The 20,053-nt window shown below is 45.2% G+C and overlaps 1 protein-coding gene across 6 annotated transcripts in view; it reads left to right on the top strand.

Annotated features, from left to right (window-relative positions):
• The window catches only part of ttll7 (tubulin tyrosine ligase-like family, member 7), a 237,876-nt gene that overhangs the window by 63,904 nt on the left and 153,919 nt on the right, over positions 1 to 20,053 (top strand). For 4 of the 6 annotated variants that reach the window (XR_010019956.1, XM_063064773.1, XM_063064774.1 and 1 more), the window contains exon 3: positions 17,206 to 17,370. Coding sequence is in view for 5 of the 6 variants with exons in the window: in XM_063064773.1 (XP_062920843.1) it covers positions 17,206 to 17,370 (165 nt within the window). In the remaining variant the exon portion in view is untranslated. The remainder of the gene's footprint in view (positions 1 to 17,205; positions 17,371 to 20,053) is intronic. The other 2 variants (XM_063064775.1, XM_063064772.1) reach the window with 1 other exon arrangement.

The raw sequence follows: 20,053 nt of genomic DNA, 5'->3' as shown, positions 1-20,053 counted from the left end.
GACACAGCTGGGAACAGGCCCTTCTGGCCCTTCGAGCCACGCCGCCCAGCAGTCCCACATTTAACCCTGGCCTAATCACAGACAAACCAGCAGCAGTTCCTCATCCCGTGGTAGTGTAACTGCAGAAAAATGCAATCCAGCTGGTCTTCCGTCAAGCGAACCCTGGCGGGCCGCTCTGCCAGAGGAGCCAGCCCCAGCCCGAATGTGGAATCCTGCGGCACGGTGGAGCCCTATCGACCGTCAGTCACACACTTACACCAGTTCCATATGAATCCCATTTATTCTCCCCACATTCCCATCAATTCCTCGTTGATTCCACCCCTCACGCACACACCAGGATTGTTTAATGAGACAGGAACTGCCAGGTTCTCCCACTGATTGCATCACGGTTTGGTACGCGGCAATTTGAATGTGTAGGAACACAAGCAGCTGCCGAGAGAAATGGTCAGTCCATACAAACCCCGCCAGTGGTCAGTCCATACAAACCCCGCCAGTGGTCAGTCCATACAACTCCTGCCAGTGGTCAGTCTATACAACTCCTGCCAGTGGTCAGTCCATACAAACCCCACCAGTGGTCAGTCCATACAACTCCTGCCAGTGGACAGTCCATACAAACCCCGCCAGTGGTCAGTCCATACAAACCCCGCCAGTGGTCAGTCCATACAACTCCCGCCAGTGGTCAGTCCATACAAACCCCTGCCAGTGGTCAGTCCATACAAACCCCTGCCAGTGGTCAGTCCATACAACCCCTGCCAGTGGTCGGTCCATACGAACCCCTGCCAGTGGTCAGTCCATACGAACCCCCGCCAGTGGTCAGTCCATACAACTCCCGCCAGCGGTCAGTCCATACAACTCCTGCCAGCGGACAGTCCATACAACTCCTGCCAGCGGTCAGTCCATACAAACCCCGCCAGCGGTCAGTCCATACAAACCCCTGCCAGTGGTCAGTCCATACAACTCCCGCCACTGGACAGTCCATACAACTCCCGCCACTGGACAGTCCATACAACCCCCCGCCAGTGGACAGTCCATACAACTCCTGCCAGTGGACAGTCCATACAAACCCCGCCAGTGGACAGTCCATACAAACCCCGCCAGTGGTCAGTCCATACAACTCCTGCCAGTGGTCAGTCCATACAACTCCCGCCAGTGGTCAGTCCATACAACTCCCGCCAGTGGACAGTCCATACAACTCCCTCCAGTGGACAGTGCATACAAACCCCGCCAGTGGACAGTGCATACAACTCCCGCCAGTGGACAGTCCATACAAACCCCGCCAGTGGTCAGTCCATACAAACCCCTGCCAGTGGTCAGTCCATACAAACCCCGCCAGTGGTCTGACCATACAAAGGCCAGTGGTCAGTCCATACGACTCCCACCAGTGGTCAGTCCATACGACTCCCACCAGTGGTCAGTCCATACGACTCCCACCAGTGGTCAGTCCATACAAATGCCAGTCGTCAGTCCATATAAACGCCAGTTGTCTGTCCATATAACTCCTGCCAGTGGTCTGTCCATACAACCCCCACCAGTGGTCAGTCCATGCGACTCCCGCCAGTGGTCAGTCCATGCGACTCCCGCCAGTGGTCTGTCCATACGACTCCCGCCTGTGGTCAGTCCATACAAACACCAGTGGTCAGTCCATACAAAGGCCAGTGGTCAGTCCATACAACTCTGGCCAGTGGTCAGTCCATACAGATGCCAGTGGTCAGTCCATACGACTCCCACCAGTGGTCAGTCCATACAAATGCCAGTCGTCAGTACATTTAAACGCCAGTCGTCTGTCCATATATCTCCCGCCAGTGGTTAGTCCATGCGACTCCCGCCAGTGGTCTGTCCATATGACTCCCGCCAGTGGTCTGTCCATACGACTCCCACCAGTTGTCAGTCCATACAGCCCCCACCAGTGGTCAGTCCATACAACCCCCACCAATGGTCTGTCCATACAACTCCCGCCTGTGGTCAGTCCATACACACACCAGTGGTCAGTCCATACAACTCCCACCAGTGGTCAGTCCATACAGATGCCAGTGGTCAGTCTGTCCAACTCCCGCCAGTGGTCAGTCCATACAACTCCGGCCAGGGGTCAGTCCATACAAATGCCAGTGGTCAGTCCATATAAACGTCAGTTGTCTGTCCATACAACTCCCGCCAGTGGTCTGTCCATACAACCCCCACCAATGGTCTGTCCATACAACTCCCGCCAGTGGTCAGTCCATACAGACGCCAGTGGCCAGTCTGTCCAACTCCCACCAGTGCTCAGTCCATACAACTCCGGCCAGGGGTCAGTCCATACAAATGCCAGTGGTCAGTCCATATAAACACCAGTGGTCTATCCATACAACTCCCACCAGTGGTCTGTCCATACAATTCCCAACAGTTGTCAGTCCATACAAACACCAGTGGTCTGTCCATACAACCCCTCCAGTTGTCAGTCCGTACAACTCTCGCCAGTGGTCTGTCCATACAACCCCCGCCAGTGGTCAGTCCATACAACTCTCGCCAGTGGTCTGTCCATACAACTCCCAACAGTGGTCAGTCCATACAAACACCAGTGGTCAGTCCATACAACTCTCGCCAGTGGTCAGCCCGTACAAACACCAGTGGTCAGTCCATACAACTCCTGCAAGTGGTCTGTCCATACAACTCCCAACAGTGGTCAGTCCATACAACTCCCAGCAATGGTCAGTCCATACAACTCCCACCAGTGGTCAGTCCATACAACTCCCAACAGTGGTCAGTCCATACAACTCCCAACAGTGGTCAGTCCATACAAACACCAGTGGTCAGTCCATACAAATGTCAGTGGTCAGTCCATACAACTCCCACCAGTGGTCAGCCCATACAAATGCCAATGGTCAGTCCATACAATCACCAGTGGTCAGTCCATAGAACTCCCAACAGTGGTCAGTCCATACAACCCCCAACAGTGGTGGTAACTACAGGTGGTGCTGCCTGAAGAAGGCAACATCCATCATTGAAGTGAGTCCATGAGTTGTGGGAACATTTCAAAGATGGGACAAGTGAAGTTATCCCCTCTGTTTCAGGAGCCTTTGAGAGAACGCCATGTAGATGTGTGCAGTGGTGGAGAGGACTTTACCCGTGATGGACTGGGCAGTATTCATTACTTTTTGTGGGATTTTCCACTCAACAACATTAGTGTTTCCATGTCAGGTGCAATGCAGCCAGTCAATATACTCTCCACCACAAAACAAAAAGACAAAGAAACAATACTGAGAAGATGAGATGCAGAGTCTTTGAAAGTGAGCCCATGGGTTGTGGAATCAGTTCAGAGCTGAGGGGAGTGAAGTTGTCCATGTGGGTTCAGGAGCCTGATGGTTGAGGGGTAGTAACTGTTCTAGAACCTGGTGGTTTGGGTCCTGAGGCTCCTGTACCTCCTTCCTGATGGTTGAGGGGTAGTAACTGTTCTAGAACCTGGTGGTTTGGGTCCTGAGGCTCCTGTACCTCCTTCCTGAGGGTTGAGGGATGATAACTGTTCCAGAACCTGTGGTGTGGGACCTGCGGCTCCTGTACCTCCTTCCTGACCGATGTTGGGGTCCTTGATGATGGATGCTGCTTTCCTGTGACAGCACACCGTTTAGATGTGCTCAACGGTGGAGACGGCTTTACCCGTGATGGACTGGGATGTATCCATTACTTTTTGTAGACTTTTCTGTTCTTGGGCATCAGTGATTTCATACCAGGCCATGAGGGAACTAATATATTGTATCCTAGAAACCTACTGAGCCAACACCATTACTCGAGCTTGTTTTTCTTCAATGGCTTTAATTTATTTAGTTAACTGAATTTAAATTCCTGTGCTGCCAGATTTCAACTCAATAGGAGTGGTGTTAGGCCATTCAGCCCATCGAGTCTGTTCCAGATGTGTTTTCAACTCAGGATTAATCACTATGCCATTATTCCCATTGTCAAATGAGTGAAGACTAATGGAAGCAAGTTCTGAACACACGTAACTCAAGAACTGTCAATGAATTTTCATTAGTCCAACCACCAAATTCTCTCACTGTAGCTCTGGGTCTGTACTTGCTGGAGTTTAGAAGAACGAGAGGGGATCTCATTGAAAATTTCTGGCACTGAAAGGACTGGATGGGGTGGACATGGAGAGGATGTTTCCTACAGTCAGGAAATCTAAGACCAGAAGGCACAGCCTCGGAGTAGAGGGTCATCCATTTAGAACAGACTTGAGGTGGGATTTCTTTAGCCAGAGAATGGTGAACCTGTGGAATTCATTGGCATGGATACTTGTGGAAGTCATCATTGGGTGCATTTCAAGCAGATGTTAATAGGTACTTGATTAGTAAAGGCATCAAAGTATGAAGAGAAAGCAGGAGAATGGGGTTGAGAGGGCTATTAAATCATCCATGATGGAATGGTGAAGCAAATTTGATGGGCTGAATGGCCTAATTCTGCTCCTACATCTTATTATACTAACCTTTCTGGTTTTGGAAAGAGGGCAGAGAATCCCCATAGAAAATCATTTCATAGTCTTAGTCATACTTTATTGATCCCGGGGGAAATTGGTTAAAATCCCAGATGAGAATCCTAATGGAGAAACGCTTGTTGTTAGGGGACTGGACGAGAGATGGATCTAAGGATCTTTACCTAGATAAAGATGGAGGTTCCAGACAGACATACTGCTGATTCAGAACGGTGGGTGGTGAAGTGCAGAAACTCAAGTTTATTTCCATGCTCATACCTTCAAACTCACGGTATAAATGTCATGAACGTCACCTTGTCGCGGCAGTAGAGCGGTACATTACAAACATGACAAACATAAACTTAAATTAACATAAATTATACATAAATGTACACATAAATGATGTAAATTCAAATGAACATAAATTATACATAAACAACATAAATTTGAACAAACATAAATTACAAGGCACTGGTGGAGGACTTTGCAAGTCTGTTCAAGAACCTGAAGGCAGTGGGAAAGAAACTGTTGTTGAATCTTGAGATTGTGTCTTCAGGCTCCAGTTACCTGTCCTGTGAGTATTGATTCCTGTGAGTGTCACATGATGGCATATCCCACTGGTATAAAAAGGGAAACTGCCGATTGTTGGCAGTCGCTTTGTTGGGAGTTGCAGTTGGTGGTTACGCAATCATAGAAGGAGAGCAAGGGAGAGAGAGAGTGAAGATTGCAGGCTTCGAATGAACCCAAAGGATTGGGGTTAATCAGCAGCATTTGGTGCATTTTGGGTGTGACTGACACTTGGTGTAATCCATACGTGGCACGCACTTTTGTTAACCCTTACATGGTTTGGGTGTTTTGTGGTGACCACTTCGGTGAAAGGCCAGTTACTTTGAGAAAACTCACTCTTCATAGTCTCTTCGGAAAAGGTACTTCTCGGCTGGGGTCGGCATCAACGGTTTCTTTGTTTCTTCAAGAATGGCCTCATCGCTGCTTCGGGAAGTTTCTCCTCTCACTTATTTCATGAATCACTTGGGCTTCTTAAATTACCACTTTAAGACTGTGCTTGAGTAAGATCTGTTAAGAATTGTCTCTAAGCTCGACTATTTGATAGCTGTAGACGCATAACTCTGTTAAATTCCATTTAAGTTAGTCATTTGTTTACTTTTCTATGTTTTTGAGTAGGGGTTAATAAATTTCATTGTTTATTTATAAAAACCTGACTTAATTTAATATCTGTTGCTGCTGGTACGTAACATAAAAATTGGGGGCTCGTCTGGGATGTGAACAAATTTAGAGCTTATTGATTGTTTAATTATCAATCTGAGTGGGAAAAGGGAAATACCCGATTCCGTTTGTTTGATTGGTTTGTGTGTGGAAATCAGCAGCAATGGATGTTGGGGAATTTCTGGTATTGCCAACTCCTGAGGCATTAGTGAAAGCCAAAAGGGATGAGGTGCTGGAAATTACTAAAGAGCTGGACCTTAAAGCCTGCTGTGACAAAGCCTGAAATTCAGAGGAAAATGTTTGAGTATTATATAACTAAGGGGAAATCTGATGACGCGGTGTTAGAGAAGTTTCCTGTAAGTAAAGATGTGATCCAGTTACAGCTAGAACAAATAGCGTTAGAGAAAGTTAAAATAGAGGCTGACTTACAACAAAAACGATTAGAGGCTGAGTTGGAACGAAGTCGATTAGAGGCTGAGTTGGAACGAAGTCGATTAGAAGCTGCAGAGAAACAGAGGCAGTTTGATGCTAGAGAAGCTGACAAATGGAGGGAAGAAGCAAACAAAAACAGAGGGAATTTGAGCTAGAAAAGATAGAGAGATTGAAGCAAAGAGGTCTAGCGGTAGACTCTGGTGTTAAGTTTGTTGCCAGTCAGGAGGTAGAATTGCTCCCTCCATTTAAACACAAAATAATCTGCAGACGCCATCCACTTCAACTCTGCTTCCCATTCCCATTCGGATATGTCCATACATGGCCTCCTCTACTGCCATGATCAGGCCAAACTCAGGTTGGAGGAGCAACACCTCATATACCGTCTGGGTAGTCTCCAGCCCCTTGATATGAACATAGAATTCTCCAACTTCTGGTAATTCCCTCCCCCTCCCTTCCCCTATCCCTATGTCACTCTGCCCCCTCCCCCAGCTGCCTATTACCTCCCCTATGGTTCCACCTCCTTCTACTAGCCATTGTGTTTTCCCCTATTCTTTCTTCACCTTTCCCGCCTATCACCTCCCTGCTCCCCTCCCCTACCCCTTTATCTTTCCCCTTACTGGTTTTTCACCTGGAACTTACCAGCCTTCTCCTCCCCACCCTCCCCCAACCTTCTTTATAGGGCCTCTGCCCCTTCCCTCTATGGTCCTGACGAAGGGTTACGGTCCGAAACGTCGACCGATCTTTTCCACGGATGCTACCCAACCTGCTGAGTTCCTCCAGCGTGTTGTGAGTGTTGCTTTGACCCTCTATTTAATGAGGCTGAAGTTGATAAATACTTCCGGCATTTTGAGAAAGATGCTCAGAGTTCACAGTGGCCAAAAAATGGCTGGCCTATCCTTTTACAAAGTGTAATTAAGGGTAAAACACAGCAAGTTTATACAACCTTATCCGTTGAAGAGGTAGCTGATTATGATACTGTGAAGCAGGTTATATTTAAAGCTTACGAATTGGTTCTGGAAGCTTATAGACAAAGATTTAGAAATCTGAAGAAATCCGTGAACCAGATTTATGTGGAATTTGCCTATGATATATCTGTGTGTTTTGAGCCATGGTGCACATCTAAGAATGTGAATGGAGGTTATGACAACTTGAATGAGTTGGTTTTAATTGAGGAATTTAAAAGGTGTGATCCTATGACATAAAGGCATATTTGGATGAGAAGGACACTGCCACATTGCAAATTAGCAGATGAGTTTGCTCTCACCCACAAGAGTAAGTTTACTCTGAATAAAACTTTCCAAAAAAGTAGCATGGATAGTCAGGGTAAACCAGAAATTAATCGGAAGCTAGTGATAAAGGTAAGGATGAAGGAAAAACATTTTGGTCCTATTTGTCACTATTGTGGGAAATCTGGTCATGTTATGGCTAACTGTTTCCGTCTGAAGAAGAAGGAAAAGGAAGCAGTTCTAGATGCCCGTGTGCAACACTTTGAAACACCCATAAACCCGCAGGGTTCGGGACATTCAAAGGAGGCTCTGTTAGGGTCTGAGAGGTCTGACCAAGTGAGGAAGGGATTTGATCATTTTATGTCAGAGGGATTTGTTTCCGTGAATGAAGGGTCCACCCAAGTACGCGTAAAAATACTTTGGAATACTGGGGCTTCTCAGTCACTTATGTTAGACAGTGTTCTAGAGTTTAGTGATGAGACTGCCACTGGTGAGGTAAATCTTATACGAGGTATTGGGGGCCACCTTATGTCTGTACCTCTGCACAAAGTAGTTTTAAAGTCAGGATTAGTTACAGGACCTGTTAAAATAGGACTACGTCCCAGTGTACCGGTGGATGGTGTTTCTTTATTGTTAGGGAATGACCTAGCAGGTGGAAAAGTTGTTCCTGCAGTGCAGCTGACAACTAAGCTAATCACTGATTCAAAGATTCAAAGATTCAAAAAACTTTATTGTCATTCTAACCGTACATCAGCTCTGCAGGGCAGAATGAGACAGCGTTTTCTCAGGAGCAGTGCAATCATAACATAACAAACGCAACACTAAATAATAAACATAACAATAAATAGTAAAACACAACAGCCAGATGTCAGTTAAAATCAAGTTATAAGTGTCCAGTGCAAGTTAAAAGTGTCCAAAGCAGAGTCAGGTAGAGCAGTTATTTAGCAGTCTGACTGCCTGTGGGAGGAAGCTGTTTAGTAGCCTTATGGTTTTAGTTTTGATGCTCCTGTAACGTTTGCCTGATGGCAGAAGAACAAACAGTTCATGGAAATGGCTGATGATCCAAAGATAGATTCCAACATGTATCCCTCCTGTGCAGTAACCCGAGCTATGGCCAAAAAGTTTGCCAAGGCAGATGGTTCTGTGCAGCATGGATCTGATACCCATGACAGCTCAAATCGGGATTCAGATTCTGATGATTTGTCAGGAACTTTCCTACCTTCCTTGTTTGATCAAGATCCTCATAGTGAGTCTGACCATAAAGACTTGTCCTGTTTAGGAAGGAGATTATGTCAGAGCAGAGCAGAGACCCTGAGATTGCCACCTTAAGAGGAAAATCTCTCCCAGATAATGAGATTGAGAAGGTTGCAGTAGGGTATTATTTCAAGAGTGGAGTGTTAATGAGGAAGTGGAGACTACCTGAGATTCCTGCAAGTGAGGATTGGGCAGTTGTTCACCAGGTAGTAGTTCCTAAAGTCTATACGAGTGAGATTTTAACTTTGGCTCATAGTATGCCCTTGGGTGGCCATCTTGGTGTGAATAAAACTGTGAACAAGGTTTTTAAACACTTCTTCTGGCCTGGGTTGAGGAAAGATGTGGCGACATTTTGTCAAATTTGTCACACTTGTCAGGTTGTGGGTAAACCTAATCAAGTCACCCCAGTTGCCCCATTGCAACCTATTCCTGAATTTGGTAAAACATTTTCTAAAGTTATTGTGGATTGTGTTACCCCATTGCCAAAAACTAAAGCTGGCCATCAATATTTGTTGACCATCATATCTACAGCATCTAGGTTTCCAGAACCAATACCTCTCAGGAATATAAAAGCTAAAACTGTGTCGAAGGCTCTCATAAAGTTTTTTACTGTATTTGGGTTGCCTAAAGAAATCCAGTCTGATCAAGGAAGTAATTTTATGTCTGGATTATTCTAGCAGGTAGTTTATAAACTGGGAGCCAAACAGATTACATCATCTGCGTACCATCCAGAATCACAAGGAGCCTTAGAAAGGTTCCATTCTACTCTCAAAACCATGATTAGGACGTTTGTGTTGAAAATGAGAAGGATTGGGATGAGGGAGTTCATTTGCTTTTGTTTGCAGTAAGGGAGTCAGTGCAGGAGCCCCTCGGCTTTAGCCCCTTTGAATTTGTGTTTAGGCACAGAGTCCGAGGATTTTTGGCATTGTTAAAAGAACAGTGGGTTAACAAAGAACTACATTATGGATTATGTCTTAAAATTTAAGGAGAGATTGCAAAAAGCTTGCAGTTTAGCAAGGGAAACTTTAAAATTTGCTCAGGAAAGAATGAAAGCTTGGTACGACAAGGAAGCTAGAATGAGTTCATTCAAGCTGGGAGATAAGGTGTTGGTTCTCTTCACTGTGCAAATTAACACTTTGCAAGCTAAATTTCATGGTCCTTACGAGAGTATATCTAAAGTTAATAATGTTGACTATGTGGTAAAAACACCAGATCGACAAAGGCCAATGCAGCTTTGTCATGTAAACATGATAAAACCATATTATGAAAAACAGTCAGCTGCTATGACTGTGGTTGTCAATAACAATGAGTCTGACCTCCCTGGGAACTTGGTAGTTGATCCATCTGAGGCTTATTTTAAACCGAACATCATTTCCGCCAGACTAACAAATTTGACAATTTTGGAAAGTATTGATGAGAAATTGGCTCATTTGCAGCCACAGCAGTGGCAGCAAATGAAGCAGTTAATCATGAAATTTAGGAATTTATTTCCAGACATTCCAAAAAGAACCACAGTAGCCTCACATGATGTAGATAATGGAAATGCCAAACTGATAAAGCAACATCCATATTGAATGAACGTGAAAAAATGGACACTTGCCGAACAAGAACTAAAGTATATGTTAGAAAATGATATTATTAGACCCTCTACTTTGGATTGGAGTTCACCTTGTGTCATGGTGCCGAAACCAGACGGTAGTATTCGGTTTTGTCCTGATTACAGAAAGGTGAATGCTGTAACAAAAACTGATGCGTATCCAATCCCTAGGGTAGATAATTGTGTGGACAAGGTTGGAAAAGCTAAGTTTCTTACAAAGATCGTTCTGTTAAAAGGGTATTGGTATGTTTCACTGACGGATAAAGGTAGAGAAATTTCTGCCTTTGTAATGCCATCTGAGTTATATGAATACAATGGTCTGCCATTTGGAAGGAAGAATGCTCCAGGAACCTTCCAGAGAATGTTTAATTCTGTAATTCAAGGGTTAAAACACACAGATGCCTATATTGATGATTTAGTCGCAGGGAATGACACTTGGGAAGCAAATAACTCTGCAGTGGAAAAGCCGTTTGAAAGGCTCTCAAAAGCCAACATCACCGTTAACTTAGCTAAAAGTGAATTTGACCATGCCACTGTGACCTATCTTGGTTATGTTAGTCGTAGTCATAGTCATACTTTGTTGATCCCGGGGGAAATTGGTTTTCGTTACAGTTGCACCATAAATAATTAAATAGTAATAAAACCATAAATAGTTAAATAGTAATATGTAAATTATGCCAGGAAATAAGTCCAGGGCCAGCCTATTGGCTCAGGGTGTCTGACCCTCCAAGGGAGGAGTTGTATAGTTTGATGGCCACAGGCAGGAATGACTTCCTATGACGCTCTGTGTTGCATCTCGGTGGAATGAGTCTCTGGCTGAATGTACTCCTGTGCCCAACCAGTACGTTATGTAGTGGATGGGAGACATTGTCCAAGATGGCATGCAACTTGGACAGCATCCTCTTTTCAGACACCACCATCAGAGTTGTGTGTCAAGGCAGGTTGGCTCCTGTTCAGGCAGAAGTTCAAGCAATTTTGGAGGTTTCCACTCCAACCGGTAAAAAGGCTCTTAGAAGATTCTTGGGAACAGTAGGATGTCACCGCAAGTTCTATAAGAACTTTGCCGAGATTGCTCTTCCATTAATTAACCTCCTGAAGAGAGGTGAGAAGTTTGTTTGGAAAGAGCCTTGTCAGGAGGCATCTGATAAATTGAAAGCTATCCTATGTCACCAACCTGTGCTGAGGTCACCTGACTTTGCAAAACCATTTTCCCAAGCTGTGGATGCCAGTGACGAGGCTGCAGGAGCAGTGTTACTACAACAGGATAATTATGATGATGTTGACCATCCTGTGGCTTACTTCTCCAAGAAATTTAATGAACATCTAAGAAATTATTCAACCATAGAAAAGGAATTATTATCCCTTATTTTGGCTCTGCAAAGTTTTGATGTGTATGTTGGCGCAACTCAAAAACCACTTGTGGTTTACACCGATCATAACTCATTGGTATTTTTGAATAAACTGAAAAACAAAAATAGAAGGTTGCTGAATTGGAGTTTAATTTTACAAGAATATGATCTCTTAATAACTCACATTAAAGGCAAAGATAATGTAATTGCCAACTGTCTGTCCAGATGTTGAACTTGCAATGTAATATTTTATTAATGGAGTGGAATTTTGATATTTGTATACAACCCTGGCCATATGTTATATTAGTTTGTAGGGTGCTGTATGATAACCGTATGTGTATTGGGCATTTTGTAGATTTTATACATTTGTATATTTTGTAAATTGTAGTTAAAATTTTCCTCTTGATAGATCAAAATTTTCTTTTCCTGAGGGGAGGTGTTACCTGTCCCGTGAATAGTGATTCCCGTGAGTATCGATTACTGTGAGTGTCTTGTGATTCCCGTGAGTATCAATTCCCATGAGTGTCCCATGACTTTGTTACCTGTGAGCTTCACATGATGGCATATCCCACTGGTATAAAAAGGGAAACTGCTAATTGTTGGCAGTCACGTTGTTGGGAGTTGCAGTTGGTGGTTACGCAATTGTAGAAGGAGAGCAAAAGAGAGAGTGAAGATTGCAAGCTTTGAACGAACCCAAAGGATTGGGGTTAATCAGCGGCATTTGATGCATTTTGGATGTAACTGACACTTGGTAGTTACGCCAAAGGAGCAGAGCACAGGAAATTGGGACACTGTCAGGCCAGGGAAGAGGAAAGGGCAGGCAGAGCAGGGTTCCCCTGTGGCCATTCCCCTCAACAACAAGTATACCGCATTGGATACTGTTGGGGGGGGATGACTTACCTGGGACGGATCTCTGGCACTGAGTCTGGCTCTGCAGTGCAGAAGGGAGGGGGGAAAAGAGGAGAGCGATAGTGATAGGGGACTCGATAGTTAGAGGTGCAGATAGGAGGTTCTGTGGTCATGACAGAGAATCCAGGATGGTTTGTTGCCTCCCGGGTGCCAGGGTCAAGGATGTCTCTGATCGATTGCATGACATTCTGAAATGGGAAGGTGATCAGCCAGATGTCGTGGTGCACATCGGTACCAATGACATAGCAAGGTAGAATGAGGAGGTCCAGGAGAGTGAGTATAGAGAGCTTGGTAGGAAGTTGAAAAGCAGGACCTTGAGGGTGGTAATCTCAGGATTGCTATCTGTGCTAGGTGCCAGTGAGGGTAGGAATAGGATGCTCTGGAGGATGAACAAGTGGATGAGGAACTGGTGTAGGGGGCAAGGTTTCAGATTTAAGGATAATTGGGACCTCTTCTGGGGCAGGTGGGACCTGTACAAGAGAGACGGGTTACACTTGAACTACAGGGGGACCAATGTCTTTTCAGGGAGGTTTGTTAGTGCTATTGAGGAGGCTTTAAACTAGATTTGCAGGGGGATGGGAACCAGACTGCCAGAGCTGACAGTGTGGCTGGGGTGAAAATAAATGATGTTAAAAGTTCAAGCAAATCTGCTAATAGAAAGGTTGTGAATGGTGGTAAAAATCTTCTGAGGTGTATATATTTCAATGCTAGGAGTATTGCGGGGAAGGCGGATGAGTTGAGGGCGTGGATTGACACGTGGAATTATGACGTTATAGCAATTAGTGAAACTTGGCTACAGGAGGGGCAGGACTGGCAGCTTATTATTCCAGGGTTCCGATGTTTCAGATGTGATCGAGGCAGAGGAATGAAAGGTGGGGGAGTAGCATTGCTTGTTAGGGAAAATATTACAGCAGTGCTCAGGCAGGACAGATTAGAGGGCTTGTCTACTGAGTCCTTATGGGTGGAGCTGAGAAACAGGAAAGGTATGGCCACATTAGTGAGATTGTATTACAGACCACCCAATAGTCAACGAGAATTGGAAGAGCAAATCTGCAGGGAAATAGCAAGCAACTGCAGGAAACATAAAGTTGTGGTGGTAGGGGATTTTAATTTTCCATACATTGATTGGGACTCCCATACTGTTAGGGGTCTAGATGGTTTAGAGTTTGTAAAATGTGTTCAGGAAAGTTTTCTAAATCAATATATAGAGGGACCAACTAGAAGGGATGCAATATTGGATCTCCTGTTAGGAAATGAGTTAGGACAAGTGACAGAAGTCTGTGCAGGGGAGCACTTTGGTTCCAGTGATCATAACACCATTAGTTTCAACTTGATCATGGACAAGGATAGATCTGGTCCTAGGGTTGAGGTTCTTAACTGGAAGAAGGCCAAATTTGAAGAAATGAGAAAGGATCTAAAAAGCATGGATTGGGACAGGTTGTTCTCTGGCATGGATGTGATCGGTAGGTGGGAAGCCTTCAAAGGAGAAATTTTAAGAGTGCAGAATTTGTATGTTCCTGTCAGGATTAAAGGCAAAGTGAATAGGAATAAGGAACCTGGGATCTCAAGGGATATTGCAACTCTGATAAAGAAGAAGAGGGAGTTGTATGACATATATAGGAAGCAGGGAATAAATAAGGTGCTTGAGGAGTATAAGAAGTGCAAGAAAATACTTAAGAAAGAAATCAGGAGTGCTAAAAGAAGACATGAGGTTGCCTTGGCAGTCAAAGTGAAGGATAATCCAAAGAGCTTTTACAGGTATATTAAGAGCAAAAGGATTGTAAGGGATAAAATTGGTCCTCTTGAAGATCAGAGTGGTCGCCTATGTGCGGAACCAAAGGAAATGGGGGGGATCTTAAATAGGTTTTTTGCGTCTGTATTTACTAAGGAAACTGGCATGAAGTCTATGGAATTAGGGGAAACAAGTAGCGAGATCATGGAAACCGTACAGATCGAAAAAGAGGAGATCCTTGCTGTCTTGAGGAAAATTTAAGTGGATAAATCCCCGGGACCTGACAGGATGTTCCCTCGGACCTTGAAGGAGACTGGTGTTGGAATTGCAGGGGCCCTGGCAGAAATATTTAAAATGTCGCTGTCTACAGGTGAGGTGCTGGAGGATTGGAGAGTGGCTCACGTTGTTCCGCTGTTTAAAAAAGGATCGAAAAGTAATCCGGGAAATTATAGGCCGGAAAGTTTAACATCGGTAGTAGGTAAGTTATTGGAGGGAGTACTAAGAGACAGAATCTACAAGCATTTGGATAGACAGGGACTTATTAGGGAGAGTCAACATGGCTTTGTGCGTGGCAGGTCATGTTTGACCAATCAATTGGAGTTTTTCGAGGAGGTTACCAGGAAAGTGGATGAAGGGAAGGCAGTGGATATTGTCTACATGGACTTCAGTAAGGCCTTTGACAAGGTCCCGCATGGGAGGTTAGTTAGGAAAATTCAGTTGCTAGGTATACATGGAGAGGTGGTAAATTGGATCAGACATTGGCTTGATGGAAGAAGCCAAAGAGTGGTAGTAGAGAATTGCTTCTCTGAGTGGAGGCCTGTGACTAGTGGTGTGCCACAGGGATCAGTGCTGGGTCCATTGTTATTCATCATCTATATCAATGATCTGGATGATAATGTGGTAAATTGGATCAGCATATTTGCTGATGATACAAAGATTGGAGGTGTAGTAGACAGCGAGGAAGGTTTTCAGAGCCTGCAAAGGGACTTGGACCAGCTGGAAAAATGGGCTGAAAAATGGCAGATGGAGTTTAATGCAGACAAGTGTGAGGTATTGCACGTTGGAAGGACAACCAAGGTAGAACATACAGGGTTAATGGTAAGGCACTGAGGAGTGCGGTGGAACAGAGGGATCTGGGAATACAGATACAAAATTCCCTAAAAGTGGCATCACAGGTAGATAGGGTCGTAAAGAGAGCTTTTGGTACATTGGCCTTTATTAATCGAAGCATTGAGTATAAGAGCTGGAATGTTATGATGAGGTTGTATAAGGCATTGGTGAGGCCGAATCTGGAGTATTGTGTTCAGTTTTGGTCACCAAATTACAGGAAGGATATAAATAAGGTTGAAAGCATGCAGAGAAGGTTTACAAGGATGTTGCCGGGACTTGAGAAACTCAGTTACAGAGAAAGGTTGATAGGTTAGGACTTTATTCCCTGGAGCGTAGAAGAATGAGGGGAGATTTGATAGAGGTATATAAAATTATGACGGGTATAGATAGAGTGAATGCAAGCAAGCTTTTTCCACTGAGGCAAGGGGAGAAAAAAACCAGAGGACATGGGTTAAGGGTGAGGGGGGAAAAGTTTAAAAGAAACATTAGGGGGGGCTTCTTCACACAGAGAGTGGTGGGAGTATGGAATGAGCTGCCAGATGAGGTGGTAAATGCGGGTTCTTTTTTAACATTTAAGAATAAATTGGACAGATACATGGATGGGAGGTGTACGGAGGGATATGGTCCGTGTGCAGGTCAGTGGGACTAGGCAGAAAAATGGTTCAACACAGCCAAGAAGGCCAAAAGGCCTGATTCTGTGCTGTAGTTTCTATGGTTCTATGGTATAATCCATACGTGGCACGCACTTTTGTTAACCCTTACATGGTTTGGGTGTTGTGTGGTGACCACTTCGGTGAAAGGCCAATTACTTTGAGAAAACTCACTCTTCATAGTCTCTTCGGAAAAGGTACTTCTCGGCTGGGGTTGGCATCAACGGTTTCTTCGTTTCTTCAAGAGTCGCCTCTTCGCTGCTTCGGGAAGTTCCTCCTCTCACTTATTTCATGAATCACTTGGGCTTCTTAAACTACCACTTTAAGACTGTGCTTGAGTAAGATCTGTTAAGAATTGTCTCTAAGCTCGACTGTTTGATAGCTGTAGACGCATAACACAGTTAACTTCTGTTTAAGTTAGTCATTTGTTTACTTTTCTATGTTTTTGAGTAGAGGTTAATACATTTCATTGTTTATCTATTAAAACCTGACTTAATTTAATATCTGTTGCTGCTGGTACGTAACACTCCTATACCTCCTGCCTGATGGCAGCATTGAGAAGAGGCCATGAATGACCTGGATGTTGTGAGTCCCAGATGACTGCTGTCTCCTTCCTGAGACATTGCCTCTTGTAGAGTAAAGTTTGGCTTTATTTGTTGCATAAACACTGAAAGCTGCATTGAAATGAGACATCAGTTAACAACCATCACGGTCTGAGGATGTGCTGGGAGCAGCCCGCAAGTGTTGCCATGCTTCCAACATCAGCATAGCATGTCCACAACTTACTGCCCCAAAGCTGTACGTGCTTGGACTGTGAGTGCAAACCCGCGTGGTCAAAGGGAGAACTGCAGACAGTGGTGGCAATTGAACCCCGGTCTCTGGTGCTGTAATTGCGTTAAGCTATCCGCTACGCTCCTGCACCGTCCACCTTCTCTATTGCTCACTTCTCTCCTCCAACAGAACAATGCACACGCACAACATGCTGGGGGAACTCAGCAGGTCAGGCAGCATCTACGGAGGGGATAAACAGTCCATGTTTCAGGCCAAGACTCTTTATCACAAATGGAACCTGGATGAAACATATTCAGTCACGGGGAGAACATGCAAACTTCTTGTAAACAGTGGTGGGAATTGAACCCAGGTCACTGGTACTGTAGAGCGTTACACCTCTGCTATGCTACCATGCTACCCTTGGTGGCCTCTATGGTGGGGAGCACATCTCTACGGTGGAACTCTCTGTCCTAGCCTCGGCGTTTGGAAATAACACAATCTCCCTCTTCACAGGGATGTTCTCTCTCTCTCCCTCAGATGATCAGATTTCCTCCAGCCTGGCTCTGAACGCTGGGCTGCCCTTCAAAAATGCCGGACTTGGGAAAAGGAACGTCAGAATGAAGAAGAAAAAGAAAGGAGCAATTACAGCCAACTTCTCTGGCACCAAGTATCAGATAGGTAAGAAGACGAGTTTGATTGGAGTGCACAATTTCTATTTTTCTTTGTTTTTCTTTGTAATTTAATATCCCCAGAGAATAGAACATAGAACACAGAACACTACAGGTTCTTTTCCCCGTAACCTTTGACACCTATTCCATCATGGCTGATTTATTATCCCTCTCAATCCCATTCTCCTTCCTCCACCTGTAACCTTTGACACTTTTACTAATCAAAACCCTATCGATCTCCACTTTAAATATACCCAGGACTTTGCCTCCATCGCTGTCTGTGGCAGTGAATTCCACAGATTCACTACTCTCTGATTCAAAAGGGACATCCCTCAATGCTGAGGTTGGGCCCTCAGGTCCAAAACTCTTTCACTTTTGGGAGTCTCTCCACATCCACTCTATCTAGGCCTCTCAATATTCGATAGGTCTCAATGAGATCACCCCTCATTCTTCCAAGCTTCAGCGAGTACAAGGCGTCTAACCTTAGACACCCTGACTAATCAAGAAACTATCAACCTCCACTTTACATATACCCAATGACTTGGCTTTCACAGACGCCTGTGGTAACAAATTCCACAGATTCTCCACCCTCTGGCCAAAGGAATTCCAGATGGATGTCCCTAGATTCTGAGTCTGTCCCCTCCAGTCCTGGAATCTTCCACCAAAGGGAACATCCCCTCCACATTCACGTGTATTGAAAGAGAAACAGTTCAGTCCTGGCCAGGATGTCAAAGGTTACGGGGAGAAGGCAGGAGAATGGGGTTGAGAGGGATAATAAATCAGCCATGATGGAATGTCAGAGCAGATTCGATGGGCCAAAGGGCCTGATTCTGCTCCTATCTCTTATGGTCTACATGAGAAAACAGGTTAGCTGAAATTGCAGGGGGGCTCGGAGGTTTGGGACAAAGAAAGGATCAGTAGTAAGAAACTTATTGAGACCATGAGGCTCAAGTTACGCTGCTGTTTTAAGTCTATAGAATGTTCCCCTAGTACAATAAAATGGACCCCTAACCTCAGTCTACATTTTCCTATCCCTGGGACCTTATTGTCTGCCTGCACAGCCCTTCCTCTGCAACTGTGTCACTTAATTCTGCCTTTACCGCCACCCTGGCAGTGCATTCCATGCACCCACAAATCTCTGTGTGAAAAACGATGCACCCTCTGACATACCCCCCCCCCACTCTCCCCCAATACAGAGCATACTCAGGGTTAACAGCCGGATTCTTAGCAGTGTGGCGGAGCAGAGGGATCTCGGGAGTCCACGCCCATAAACTCTGGTTGGACCAAACTTGGAGAACTGCGTTCAGTTCTGGTCGCCTGGCTGCGGGAGGGGTGAGGAAACTTTCCAGAGGGAGCAGAGGAGGTTGACCAGGATGCTGTCTGGATTAGAGAGCACATCTTATGAGGCAAGGCTGATCAAGCTGAGGCTTTTGTCTTTGGAGCAGAGGATGAAAGGTGGCTTGATAGAGGTGAACTTATTGAGGGCAGCCTTTTGCCCAGGGCAGGAATTTCTAATGTGAGAGGCAAAATTTTAAGGTGATTGGGGGGATGTTGGGGGGGATATTAGGGTTTTATTTTACACAAAGAGTGGTACGTGTGGGGTTCCTTAAGGGGATGGTAATAGGGATAAAATTCTCCCAGTGGCATGCATCTCAAATACCCTCTGACAACCATCTAGCTCCTGGCCTTCACATGCGGCCTAGCGAATAAGCCCGGCGGAACTGTTTCTACTGAAAGGAGAAGGGGCAAAGGTGCATTACTGGTACCTTAAAGCCAGTCGTTCTGTGCAGATGGGGCTCATTACCCATGGTTGGCAGCTCATCGAGGAGAAGGAAAACTCTGATCTCAAATCTCTGTGGCCTTGTGGCTATGATCACTCATGGGGAAGGCTTCGGGAGTAAACCCCGAGGGAAGGTCTGGAGCTGGAATCCCTAAGGCAGTCCGATGTTGAGCAACGCACACACAAAACTCTTTTCCATAGAAGCTGCCTGACCTGCTGAGTTCCTCCAGCATTTTGTGTGTGTTACTCTGGATTTCCAGCATCTGCAGAATCTCTTGTGTTTGAGTCCTACATCGAGCTCAACGCTGACTGGCAACTCCTGTGACACCGCTGGTGCCAAACTGTATCTGTCTCTGCGGTTCCTTTGGATTCATCAGCTGTGTGGAGACTGGGAGATTGCCACGTGGGTAACAGCTTGCCCTCCATAGCGAACTGCCCAGGCCTGAGGATCATGTAGACAGCTGGGACGTAACATCCACGGTTGCCGTCGACCTACGGAGGGCCTGGCACTGGCTCGGTGGGTGTGTGGAATGCGCTGCCAGGGATGGTGGTTGAAGCAGATACATTTGGGGCTTTACCAACGCGGTTAATTGGGACACCTCCGGACCAATACATTTTGGTCCAATTAAACGGCTGCCCAATTAGACAAAGTTTTATGGAAATACTTAAAAACATATGAAAAATACAAGCTATCATTTAACTGAGTAACAAATTATGAATATAAATGAAATACAGAACAAATTATAACATTACTAATACTGCTACAGTACTACTGTGTGACCACAGTATGTGTGGCTTCAGAGCTTGTGTGTCAGACACGGCTGTAAGCAGCAATGGGGCCTCACAGGGAACTGTTTTGGCTTCCTTCCTGTTTACCCTGTATACCTCAGATTTTAGAAACAACACTGAGTCA

Source organism: Mobula hypostoma, chromosome 12 (assembly GCF_963921235.1).
Source record: "Mobula hypostoma chromosome 12, sMobHyp1.1, whole genome shotgun sequence".
Lineage (NCBI taxonomy): Eukaryota > Metazoa > Chordata > Chondrichthyes > Myliobatiformes > Myliobatidae > Mobula > Mobula hypostoma.
The sequence above is the reverse complement of the archived record's forward strand: the minus strand, read 5'-3'. Positions and strand labels throughout refer to the sequence as shown.